General features: G+C 38.9%; 1 protein-coding gene across 2 annotated transcripts in view; it reads right to left on the minus strand.

The window, feature by feature from the left end:
* WWC2 (WW and C2 domain containing 2) overlaps nucleotides 1–13,604 on the minus strand; it is a 60,274-nt gene that overhangs the window by 23,516 nt on the left and 23,154 nt on the right. For both annotated transcript variants that reach the window (XM_031064155.1, XM_031064199.1), the window contains 4 exons: nucleotides 10,511–10,753; nucleotides 5,789–5,878; nucleotides 4,225–4,832; nucleotides 695–818 (listed from right to left, as the gene is read on the minus strand). In XM_031064155.1, coding sequence (XP_030920015.1) covers nucleotides 695–818; nucleotides 4,225–4,832; nucleotides 5,789–5,878; nucleotides 10,511–10,753 — 1,065 coding nt within the window. The remainder of the gene's footprint in view (nucleotides 1–694; nucleotides 819–4,224; nucleotides 4,833–5,788; nucleotides 5,879–10,510; nucleotides 10,754–13,604) is intronic.

Consider the following 13,604-nt stretch of genomic DNA (forward strand, 5'->3'; position numbering starts at 1 on the left):
CTCCAAATAAGAATTTCAGAGCCTACACAACAACAGTGCTTGTTTTAGGGGCAGTTGCTACTGGAATAGTTTGACAACTGCAGCAATGATTCAGAAAGGCCTGAGGCTGATTACTGAAGATTACAGGCAATACTATATAAACTAGTATGAAGAATCCTATAGAAGTTGTCTGGTCAAAAAATAACAGCAAATATGTTTCTTATATCCTGATCACTGCAGTGAACATTAAGCCTCAACCTGGATTATTTTAATACCAACATTACAAGAGAGTTTTTTAATGTCTTTTCTATAACCTCTTTTTAAAAATAAAAACATTCCAAAAAATTGCTATGCAATCTTAAAAATCCTTAACAAAACAAGATGTAAAAACAGTAACTGAGTATTGACAATAGTCACATGGCAGAACCTGCATAGTTTAAATCAAGCTTTTCTCTTGGGAATGCTTCTAGCAAGAAAAAAACCCCAAGATTATAAAGAAATATATTAATGCTATTCAACCAAGTTATACAAGCACAAAAAATAACCCTCAGATCAAACTTCATTGTTTGGCAAATATGCCTTCCTTTCCATCTGAAAATACAAATTATTTCTAAAAAAGACAGGGCTGGTTAACAACTTCTGCAGGTACTGTGTAACTGATCATAGATATATTTAAACTTTTGGTGGAAGGACTTGCATGATTTCTCAAACCTACTGTTTCACAGAAGCTTCATATACACCACTATCTCCAGCTACAGACTCATCAGACACAGCAGCAGATACACAAGCTGTTTTCTCCTCAAGCAGATGACCAGCTGTTGTTCTTGGTAAATCACCACCTACAGAAGGAAAAAAGAATGAAAACTAGTCCAAGAGATGAATAGTCAGAAAGAGAGATGAGCATAGCTCAGGAAGTTGTCACGTTGAAAGCGGTGACCCTTAGCTGAGTATCACAGAGTAGTTTTGTTCCATATCATTAAACATTCTAAGACTGTACTGCTGTTGCTACATATTCTGGCTACAGACATAACCAGACTGATGAACTTGAAAATGTACTATTACTTCTTCCCAGAGAAACAGACTCCTATCATCACCCTCATGCACTGAGCCAGTTGAGCCAGTTATTATCCTTCATTATCAGCCCTCATTTTCCTGATCTTTAAACGAGTATTTGCCATGTTCACATTCAGCACTGTGGTAACACTGCAGCTACATGCCAAGCGCTTGCCTACTGTTTATTAAATATTCAAAAGTCAGACAGACATCCTCTCCCCAGTGATATAACTGCTGGAAATAAAATCCTCTCTGGTTTACTATCATCAAAAACTTTCTCTGCTACAGGTTTTCAATGACTACTTAGCTTTAATCTTCAACTTGCATTCATATGTGAGTGCCATGCCATGAAGCCACATTCTGCAGCACAGCAAGCTGAGGGCCTATACAGTCCTTTTATCTGCCAGGGGTGAGGATATTGGTATGCATTATCATCCCCATCTGAATCATGACTTTACATCCTGTTAAGATGTTAAAATTTCAGGCTCTAGATTAGATGATTGATTGCTGCATTTGTGCTTTTATTTATGGCAGTAGGAATGCTTTTTCCCTGATGATAAAGTGCTCTTCCCCTTCCCCCTCACCATGTGAGGGGTGAAGGTGATGACATGATTTATTGATTACCCTTAGGAATTACCACGGCAGCCTGAATTGACTTTGACAATGACAGAGACTGACTGTGGAAGAACTACAAGATATTCCAACTTGGTTTCTGACAGCAGGGACATGTGCAGAGGAGCAAATATCTCTATGGTTCACCTGTACAGCAAAGTCAGAGACAGCCAGAGAAGCAGCTGAACACTGCAGCTAGAGAGGCAGGGCAGATTACATGACAATAGGAGCTGTACTACCTTCGAGTCTTTGTCTATGCCCAAGTTAAGATTCAGCAGTATTCAGATTTGTAGTCCTGTAAAAAGCTACGTGTGTGGGCTGAAACTCTGAATGCAGGTTTAGTGCCTCTGGCTGAGTTTGGTCAAACCTTCCCATTCAGCATCACAGCAGTTTCAAGGATGAAACTGGAGTAGAAAAACTGAACAAACCCCAGATCTGTGTCACTGTTAATTACTGAAGTCTCACCATGAGGCCCATTTTACTGTGGAAACCAGAGGTATTGAAGTGTAATTAGTTAATACCTGGCTATTCAAAATTCAAATACTTGTTTTGGCAGCCTTAATACAAGTTTAAAGACGAACTGTATTATGCATATGGTGCCACATGGGGAAGTATCAGTATGAAGAATCACAGAATGAATTTACATTTTAAAACCATAACTTAAAAGGCAAGCAGACAATATCCAGAATAAGAGGTCCTCAAAAAGTGAAAAAATGTTAGAGAACCACACAATGCCTTTAAAAATAATGACCTATAGAAATAATTTTTAAAAAATTCTGATTTCACATAGCCCAAAATGTTCCTAAATTCCAAGCCATGTTCAATTCAGTTCTCCAACCATGTCAGCTGCAGACAGATTGCAAAGACAGACTGAAAATCATTGTTAATTTGGAAAGGATATGCTGCTGAAATACAGGCAGGAAAATTAATTATTGTTTCAATCTTTTATAATATGGCTCTAAAGTAAAATAACTACTGTGCTACACTATCTTGAAAAGACAAAGGACAAAAAGACTCTCTCCCCCCAAATTCCCTTTCCATGTTTTTTCAGCTTTGCATTTTACAGGTTCAGACCATTAGGACATCAGTCAATTTCTTGTTTTCTTTTTGCACAGTGGAACAGAGTGGGGCCTCCCAGCTTGTACTAAGCACACCATACCTTTCTCTTCTGGTGCCACATTGCTCTGGCCAACTTTGAAATTACCACAGTACTGCAGTAAGCTAATCTAATTAGACAACAGATGTTACAACAGTTCCTTGAGAGAATTAAAAAAATAAAAGCAAATTTTTCATTAAAATATATAACTGTATGAATGTGACAAGGTACTTTTATTATAAATTTAAAAACTCCAAGCACAAGGGTTCAAACTTGGTAATAAATCTGGACAATGCTCAAGAGCTAGGCCATGTTTATTCTCTAAAACACCAAACTCCTTAGTTAGCTGCTTCTCTACCAGCTCAGAAATACAATTGGAAATTCCAGGTACTGACCAGGTTTCAAATAGGGCTGCCAGTGCTCAGCACTACTGGAAATCTGTCTCACTCAGTTCTTCCTTGAGAAAACAGAGTGTAACATAAACATGAATGGTTTGCAACATACTTGAAGACAAAGACACAGAATGACACTAGAAAAGAATAAATGTGCAGAGAGAGCACAACATACTGTCAGCCTGAACAAAAGGCAGCAAAGTGAGCACTCCAAGACGGAGCACAAGCCATCTTGACAGCTGGGAGTTTTGAAATTCTGGCTCTGCCAAAGATTTTGACAATATAAGATGATTAAGTATGCTGTATAGCTTTTGATACAGACCAGAAGTGGAATTCATAACACCTAATTAACTAGTAACTAAGGATACCTTGATAACTCACAGTCATTCATCCCTTCTTCCTTAAAGGGAAGTATGCTTTAGGTCAAGATGTCTCATTCTTTTGGAAGTTACCCACAGACTGCAGGGGATCCTGGACTCACTTAGGAGCTCTGTTCTAACTTGGATAAAAAGCCAAAAGCTGTGAAATTTATGTTAAAAATGGGGAAACTCTCACTGTAATGTAGTCACCTGTCTTTCTCAATTCAAAATGAAACGTAGATCTTTCAGTGACAGCAGGCTCAAATAATTAGATACACATAACACATCATTTGCAGTCCAGAAGTCTCTTTTACTGAGGATGCCAGTTTGTAACTTACTCTTCAATGAGAAAGTACCAAAAAAGTACCTGATTTCAAGTTGTCAAAAAACCAGCAGAGGGTGTTTGCTCTATATACATCCTGATAAAACCTAGGAACAGCATGCATCCTCCCTGCTTTCAAAATCCAGCTTCAGGTTTTTGTGTTATTGTTTTCGTGACAGATTGCAATATATGAACTTACTTTCTAAAATAGATATGGAAAAATATGGACAGAATCAGGGTGATTGCAGCTCTCTGCAGCCAAAACTAGAAGTTAGGTAGCATCCCTCAGAACATGCAAGTGCATGCTGATCAAGATACTCTTCAGTTACACAAGGTACCTCCTCATTTCAAGAACCAGCTGTTAATTTTCATCTTGCACATACATTTGACATTAGATTTTTTTTTAATTACCTGAACTTCCTTCATGTAGAGAAGGCAGAGGCTGCCTAATGTTTAGACCTTTGTCATCTGTAGGAGTCTGAGATCCTGCTCTGGCTTCAGAGTCCAATAATATTTGGTTCTCGCAGAAGCTAATGCCTGCAAAATCACCTGAAAGGTCAGAGTCTTCGAAGTCCGTAGTGAGGTGATGCAGAGGGGAGTTTTGAGCTGACACTGAAAATGCAGCTTCTAAAACCAAAGGGGACCCTGGAGGGGACAAGGAGGAGAGAGAGGATCTGGAAGACAGTGATGTCACAGATTTGGGAGGTTCAGTCAATTTGGGATGGTCTGCAGCTGAAGGAGAGTCACTGTAACCGAGTCTCCCATGGGAACTGACCACTTCATTTTCATGAATAGTAGTGATAGGCCCCGAAGGAATGTAACCAGTTTTCTCTTGCAACATGAAATCAAGTTTGTACTGATAGTCCAAATCTGTAATTTGCTCGCCTTGGTTATAGTAGAGGTCCATGGAGCTGAGCGAGTTTAGCGAGCCTCTACTTGATGTGTTCAGAGAGCCCCGGCTGGATGCCAGGGATCCCAAACTGCTCCCTGAAGACACAGATAACGTACTGGCTGAGAGGCTGCAAACAAAGCACAAACACATGCTGATGTTACTAAACTAAACCAGCACAAAACAGAATAAAAAAGGGAAGCTTGACTGAATCTGCCTTGTAACAGATTACAACCAAAGGCTGCTTGAGGCATTATGTTTTTTAAGCATCTATACCTGTCTTAGCTCAGTGTGCCCAACCTGCACACTATCAGGGCAATTTACCCAGCCTTTGGCCACCTGCCTAAACCGCTTTTCTTCTGGAGAAGGCTGCAGATTTGTGGTTTGGCAGTAACAGCAGCCTTCTCAGCTGTTATATCCCACTGGCAACCTGCTCCACTCTGGTGTGGGTGCTCATGTGGTCAATGAGACAGCACAGGGATCCCCAAGATGGAGCCTATAACAGCAGAGGAGTGTTGCCACCTCTAGAGCAAGTCATGCAGCCCACCCTATGCCCAAGCACCTGTGAAAGATGCCAGATAGACAACTTATAGCAGAACTGCTTCCTATCTGCGTGACAGCACACACTCCACGTGCACAGTAAATCTAACAATGTAAATTATGGCAAAGGCTGTAACGTGCAATCTTGTCTGTTGTATTGCACTAAATAGGTTAGGATTGTTGCACTTGTCCTGTTAATAAAAAGAAATAGGGAGTCCTGCTGGGCCAGAGAAACTGAGTGCCACTGCCTTGGTTCTGGAGGACTGCTGGGAAAAAATGTCAGGAAAAATAATTCAAGCAGGCCCTTCTAAACACTTAAAATATACTTACTGAACGATAACAGAACTATCAACTTAGAAAATTTGCTGAAATTATAAAAGTACACCAGGTTTGCATGGTGACAAAACACTTGGAGCTATTACATTTGCATTTTTTTTACTTGAATATATTTTGCTGAGCTTCCAGCTAAGAGATAAACCTAAGAATGAAGTTGAGACATCCAGATCTACTACAAAACAGGTCTTACATCATGCAGTACAGTCTCACCTCCTAAGTTGTGAATGCAAATAGGTAGTTAACTTTGTAGTTTCTTCAAGTTTCTGTACCAAGTCTTTTCTTCTCTCCTCCAATTTTAATCTGTAAAAATATGTACATATTAGTTCAGGAAAGCATTATAGAATAGGCTAGAGCATTTTATAGATAAAAAAGAAACAAAGTGAAGATCCCTCATTTTTTTTATCAGGTTGCCAGTGACTAAAATCCAAAATACTGTGTTAGCTCTCAGTCTAATCATAAAACCCCAACTGCTTCAGCAGAGTGACTCTACCTGCAGAATACCAAGCACTGTAACAAACCTGCTGAGTGTACAAGCAAGCACAGGGTTGGGACATTCACACTGTACCAAGGGGAACATGCACCCAATAAAAGAGTAACAAATGAGCACTGGGAAAATAGTTGCAACTTCAGGATAATAAGATCTGCACTCATGCAGTTTTTAAAAGCCATACTGCAGACTCCCTCCTCACTTAATATATTTCTAGGGAAAAAAAAACCAAACAATCAACAAAACCAGGAAAACCAAAAGAACACCAATACCAGTAATACCAGTATTAGTTTTGATCATTTGAAGTTTAAAATCAAAGCAGTCCCTTTAATTTCAGAATATTTCTATAGAGATAAAGCACAGGAAATCAAAGCAGCATTCAGTGAAAGGTTCTGAGATTACAGACCATATTTAGGAATCCTTGGTAGAGATTTCTACATTCCCAACAGCTTTGTCAGCACCTCAGAGCCACACAGCATTGTAATGCCCATCATCAAGTTCACCTTTATGAGAAGGCAGGATTTATTGCCTCCTGCTTTGTTATCTAGAACAGCTGTAAAGCCACAAAATGGGGAACGCTCCTATTCCTCTTGTCTAGGAGAAATGATTCACTAACCTTTGGAGTGATTTCCCCCCCTCTTTTAATTCCCTTTTATCACTCCATTTACAGTAAATAAATTGCTTGCTTTCAGTGGATTCAGCTAAAATCCTCCTGTAGTTGTGGATTACTATATTCTCCTCTAGGCCTTGCTCAGTCAACTGATACATCGCAAGCTCTCCAGCTACTAATCTGAGAAACAAGAAAGATCAACCATTGCTTTCTTACACAAAGTGAATTAACTGAATTAGATACTCAAGAGTGCTCAGAATTCACTCCCTTTGAACATCAGATACCAGCAAAGTACATTAAGTCCCTGATTCAGCAAAGCATGAAAAGCACTTGCTTACACCCATGCTTATTCAGTGAGCAAATCTGGGTTATGCAAAGGTGAATAAGTTACCCCGAGGTCAGCCAGGGTGTGACTTCCACTCCACTGCCCACGCCACAGTGCTCTCACACTGCAGTGATGTGCTCATCTGCCAATACCTGCTAAGGCTGTTATAAATGCATACACAGTATTTCATTCTGTGGAAGACATACACACAGGTTTCCACACCAGGAATTATGTTCATCTATAGTATCAGACACTCTCTCCAATAATTTTACTATTTATTGATGCTTTCTGTCTTATTGTAAAGCTTAATCTATCCTGCTTTTCCCAAGCAAGAGTGCTCTTCACCAGCTCTTTTGTGGCTTTTCGGTAGTGAGCTATGATTTTTTCCTCAAGGAAGAGGCATAGAAATTGCTCTGTGTTCAACTACTAATGGCAGAAGACGGGAAAAAAATAAAAGCTTAGGAATTGCTCTGAATGAAGTCCTCAAAAAAAGCCACCTTGAGAGAGACACTATAGCAACTGAATTTGTACTACTGAACTAAAAGGTTTAATTGGTTTTTGTCTCAAAAGCACAATTAACAGTTTGTTTTCTGTTACCATCTTAAGGAGGTTGATAAACATAATTTATCCCTTATAATTTAGCACCTGAAAAAAATTTCTTTCCTGGAAGTAATTTGATCTACTAGTAATTAAATACAATTGTTAATACCTGCAGGCTAATGTCAGAAAGATGGTAGTCACAAATCTCAAACACAAGCCAAGTGATGAATCACTTGTGGAAGTCTGAGGAAAAGCAGGAAGTAATTTTATGATGTCACAACAAACTGAGATTCAGGTAAAGTTTTTTCATCCTACATCTGGCAAAATGGAAAAAAACCCCAACAACCCCAAAAAACCCTCCAAAACTTTCAGACAATGAACCTTCCCTCTTTATAGCACAAGCAGGAACTATAATATCCACAAACCCCTGTGTAAGCACCTAAACAACCATTGTGTAATCTGTTCTGACACGGGCCTCTCTCAGTCTCTCTTTTTTGCACCACTTCTATTTAAATTAACCTATTCCTCCTTGCAGGAGGGACTTAGTGTTAGTGAGACATCTTTCTCTTTTGATCTTAGATTGTAACATTGCTGAGAGGTGCAGTGAATCTTTAAAGAAAATACATATAAAAGGTAAAGTGCACATACCTGACCTTTCAATACAGACTTAGGTGGACATGTTTGTCACAGGCACAAGAGCAGGTGCCCATTTTGCAGGCAACAGCACAATCAAGTACTTAAATCATGGACCTGCTCAAATGGCTGTGTTTACTTGGGAGTAAACCTTACTGCCAAGGATTAAAGCAATAATGGAACTCAGAGGCAAGAAAGTAGCAAGTAGTTCTCAACAGTTTCACAATCCAGTTATTTCTACACAGTTGCTTTAAGGCTTCTTAAAGCAGCCAGAGTATGCCCTGTCTCTGCCTTTTTGAAGTTGATATGTTATGATCTACACCCTCCTTCTGTAAATTGAATCCACGTACATCTACTAGTGGCAATTTCAGCATCCTGCACCAAAATAACCCAGGGCTATGCTATAATGTTTTTGTTTTAAGTCAGAGCACGTCTCCTGTTTCTTTTCCCTTTAGAAATAAAAAAACCCAAACCACTAAACCAAATGAAAGAACCCTCATTGCATTAAGCTCTGGCACAATCCACAGCTTCTTATGCTGCTGCTTCATTATTATTACCTGTGAACACACTGCAAACTGAAGGCATTAATGAAACCTCATAGAAGAAAATGGTAATGCAACAATAGCACAAGATTTTGAAGATGGCATGGTTCCTCCACTGAGAACAGAGAGGGGAACCTCCCTCATCTCCAAGAAACAAAATCCTGCTGATTGATCTGGTACAATAAAATGTATTATTTTTAAATTAACATTTTAGAAAAAGTTTCATCATCTGAATCCTTCTGAAAAAGAAGATTCACTTTATGTTCATAGTAGACAAACTAGAAATAATCCTCAAAATAGCCTCATATGAAAGAATTTATGTGCTCTGAAGTCACCAAAGGAGACAGTTTTAATATAAACAGTTGAAGCTAGAAATTCACTGGAGATTCACTGGAATAACAAAAAAGCAACCCAGAAGCCACTGTAAGTGCTACCTCAATCAGCAGAGCACAACATACTGTACATTAACTTCAGGAAATAAAGCCCAAACACTCCAAATTTTCAGGATTAAAAATCAAAGGAAAAAAGTTTGAGGAAAAGAGCGGGGGGAAAAGGAAGCTCTAACAACTCATTCTGTCACTACACATGGAAAATTAATTTATTCTTGACAATGGGGGATAATTTTACTTGCCCTTGGTACTCCAAGTTTGGCACCTGACATATATGGGAAAACAGGTGCAGAACTTACTGTGCACTAAAGCAAATCCCAATCACAAAATTCAGACACCAGCTACCTATTTATAACTTGAGTCAAGATTTAGCTATACAACAGCATATTATCAAAATCTTAGATTTAATTTATCTTAGACAGGCAGCTTCTCCTGTGAAAATATAGTTCCCCTCTTCTAAAACATATTTGGTTTATTAATATAGTGCAATTTAAACTATTATAAAGTGTAAAAATGTTTTAAAAAATATTGCATAAAACACACATTTGTATTTCGTAAGCAAAAAACTTCCTTGTTACTCAGCTAGAATTTAGGACTCAGCTTCTAATCCTATAACAGGAATTTGGCCATACAGCACACTGGAGCAACAGCAGGTGTTTCCTAGTAGAGGGAAGTAAGAAAGCCGCACAATGCTGATTGTATTACTTCAGTAAGGCATACTACACTGATACACACAATGACATTTTGTGTTTATTGTATTTTATGTGGGCTAGAGGTGCCCCTAAATTTATTTCCACTTAGAGCTGATGAAAAGTCCATCTGTGACAGTCAGCTTTGATTTTCTCAAAGTCTGAATACAGCTAAAAACAATTTATTGTGAGAGTAGCTACCCTTACTAGTTAGGTGGCAGCAAGTTAGGAAAGTTCTGCAGCAATTATCCTTCTCCTCTGAACTTTCGAGGATTTTCCCCCTTTTGGTTGCATTTTTGTGCATAATAAAACTCACAATGAAAGGCTTCAGATGTTGCAACAATCAAGATAATCTTTGTAACCTGAGTTCAAACAGTTTACAGCTATTATCAGAAATGAGTGAATGATGTATTGCTTTCCTGCTGGTGTGTTGACATTCCTCAGTTATTTAACATCTGTCACAGGCATTTTCATGCTGCTAACAAATGCAGAGCAACTGATACTGCAGAGCAGATACAGGGTGTTCACATTCTCTCACAGTACTGAAGACTTCTTTGTTTCTCTGCCCATTGGGCTAATAACAAATTTAATTAAGACCTACACAGAACAGTCACTGAAGGAAAACAGCCCATCAAGGCATAGTTCAGGATCTGCAATGAGTACAAAGGTTAGATTGCAGAAAGCAGCATTTAATATTAGCAAAAAGCAACCACTTACCTTTCAGCAAGTGCTTGACTGGGTGTGCTTTTCACAGACACCAGCTCTTCCTCAAGCCTCTTCCTTTCTGCTTCTAGCTGCTCTAGCTCGTCTTGAGTCCGTTTGCGTGGTGTAACAAACTGAAGCTCCTTTAAAAGCTCTTCTTTTTCATTGATTAACATCAGTTTTTCCTTTTCCACATCCAGTGCTCCAGGCCAGGCTTCACTATCTAGCTTAGAGAGTTCAATCTTCAAATTAGCTATGCTAAAATAAAACAAAGCAGATTTACTTGAGTCCAGCACAGCACACAAAGCCCAGGAAAGACAGAAGTGATACAATATTTTGAAACATATCAGGATATAACAACATTTTATACTCAAGGCCCTACTTTTAGTTTTGTTTCACAAGAACACAGACTATGCCAGAAAATCAGGCCATATATTAAGGCCAGCAGCAACATGCATATGCATTAAAAATTAGTTGCTCCTATTCCAGTTCAAGTACAAGTCACAATGTTATTAAAAGCTTTATTGAAAGCAACCTGTCTGCAACATAGCAGTGGCACCATGCTTTACTCATTCACAAGTATGATGGATTTCTCCTACGCTGTGGCAGGCTGAGGGCTCCTCAGAAACAGACACGGCCATGGTGAAAGAATGTGCACCACAGCAAGGTGCTCACTGCAGCAAATCTTAAGACAAAAGCTTTGCTCTTCTATTCAATTAAAGAAAAAGGCAATAAAACAGTAGCTACCTAAAGAGAAAAGAGATGAACTCAACTGTTTGAGTTCATGCCACTGCTGTTCCCATTGCAGTAGGGGGGGATCAAGACCACCAAAGCTCCTGAAGCCCTCAACCCATTTCCAAAAAGGCCTGGAAGAACAGACTGCTCATGATAGCTAATTTGCATAGAAAGTGAGAAATGGAACTCCAGGGCAGGGAAAGCCTGGCTATAAACAGGTACCCCCATAGGTACCCCAGGACCCTGGACACCCCATCAGATGGATTGATGCTGGGGCCAGGGCTGGTGAATGTTTGTTTGTTTCCTTGCTCTCTTCTTTTCTCTCCCTTTCCAATTTCATTCTACCCCCTATTCAAAATCCATCACCACTTGTTTATACTAGGAGGTCAGGGACTGACATTCCAATTTCCAAGCTGTGTGTATAATTTACTAATACAAGTTCCTACACTTTTGCTGACTCTTTGACTGTTGTCATTCCTGTTTGACCATAAGCATCTATGAATCTTGGGTGCTCCTTTCCCCTTAAGGGTGGGATGCCACAACAAGCCAAAAAGGAATATTAGCCAGATCTTCACTACATCAGGATAAGATTGTCAACATGCTGTGTCAGATCCTTTTGAATAACCACTGCAACTGAATTCAGCATAGTTATGAACACTCCACCTCTTCAAGACATTCTGCTGGCTAAGCAACGTCAAATCTCCAATGTACAAAATTATCTGATAATTTTCAAGTAGAGATGTTCACTTACAAGTTCCTCTTTATAAGATCCTCTCTTCATCTTAGCTATTTCACCACAAAATAATTGAGAATTTGCACATTTAGTATTTCAGAGAAGATGGTCAACACTTATTAAATTACAATGATGGCTACACTGGCCACAATACTTGGAGAAGGGGTATAATTAGGAACTGAACTTCATGTGCAAACTGGTATGCATCTTCATTATTCCAAGTTACATACAGTGAAATTTCAACCCATGTTCTTGGCTAAGTAATTTGTGAGAAAGAAAGATCCTGTGCTGCAGTACTCCACATTCTGAGCACTGTACTGTTTCTCCTTTTTTCTCTTTCCCCCACACCCCAAGATAGAAGTGGCAAACTGACTTACTTCAAGGAAGCTTTTTGTTCCTACAAAAGAAAGATGAAATGCAATGCTGGGACTTCTTGGTATCAAGACACAGCCAGAACATAGGGTGATCAGGTTTTGGATGAATTATGCCTGAGAAACAAAGCCACCTATCTCTTGTCCAAGTGACCACCTGACAATTAACCTTATGTACATGATGATTCTGAGCCAAAATCATACATGTTCAATATTGAACAAACACAATATCCTTGGTGTTCTCTGATGAATGCATTGATTATACAATAGGGTTTTATGATCCATGATGAGCATATAAAGGATTACTGTTGTTACTGGTAAGGATGGTAGCTACTACCCTGTAGGAGGAAGTATACATTTGAAATTAGGCAAAAAACCAGTCATGCCTTTAAAACTCCTGCCTTTAAAACTTAAAAACTAACAACTAAGCCGTTACTTGGTACTTCTAAGTTGCAGATTTATTTTGTAGTTTTTTTTGTGACCATGCCACAGTTTTCCAACTGAAATAATATTTAAATCTCAGATTAAATGGCATTCTAGGCACAGTTTTCATCTGGGGAAGAATGCTATTTTTTCATTTTGTTGCTTTGTTTAGTTCTTCATAGTTTAAAAAAACCCAAAACTTATGGTTTGGAATAGTGCTTAGATTTCTATTTCCCCTAAATTACAAAGAACTTCCACAACAAAAGCAATAAGGCTTCTGAATATCTGACAAATAATTTGCCGACAAGTATTAGAAAATAATACCACACAAGAGTGCTATGCCAATGGTAAATCTTGCCCCAGTATAATGTAGCACTTCTGGTTCACCAGAAGATGTCATTCGAACCCTGAATATTCTGCTTCCTGATGCCCATTTTTCAGTGCTGTGGCAATTCATCAAGATGGCACCACTTTCATGGGCAAGCACCACAGAACTTTATTTGAAAGGCATTCCACATTCATCAGCAGAGCAGTTCCTGACTTCTTTTCTCCTCAAATTAAACTAATGAAAAAAAAAGCCAACCCATAGTGATAACAAGTTTTTAAATTATCTAAAGTCCCAAGGGAAAAAAGAAATAATTAAGCCTACTAAATCTGCACTGGAAGTCTGAAGCAACTCTAAAACTGATGAGCCTTCGGTGGTATAGTAAAGTGAAATTATGATCCTGAAGAAGGATATAATGGACATAAATAACCTGGTGACTGCTTTCCTCAGAAAGCCAGCTCACTCTATTCCCTTAATCCTGGAACAGCCAGGAATTTCCCAGCGTTTTAATTTTGTTTCACA

Source organism: Geospiza fortis, unplaced genomic scaffold (genome assembly GCF_000277835.1).
Source record: "Geospiza fortis unplaced genomic scaffold, GeoFor_1.0 scaffold40, whole genome shotgun sequence".
Taxonomy (NCBI): Eukaryota; Metazoa; Chordata; class Aves; order Passeriformes; family Thraupidae; genus Geospiza; species Geospiza fortis.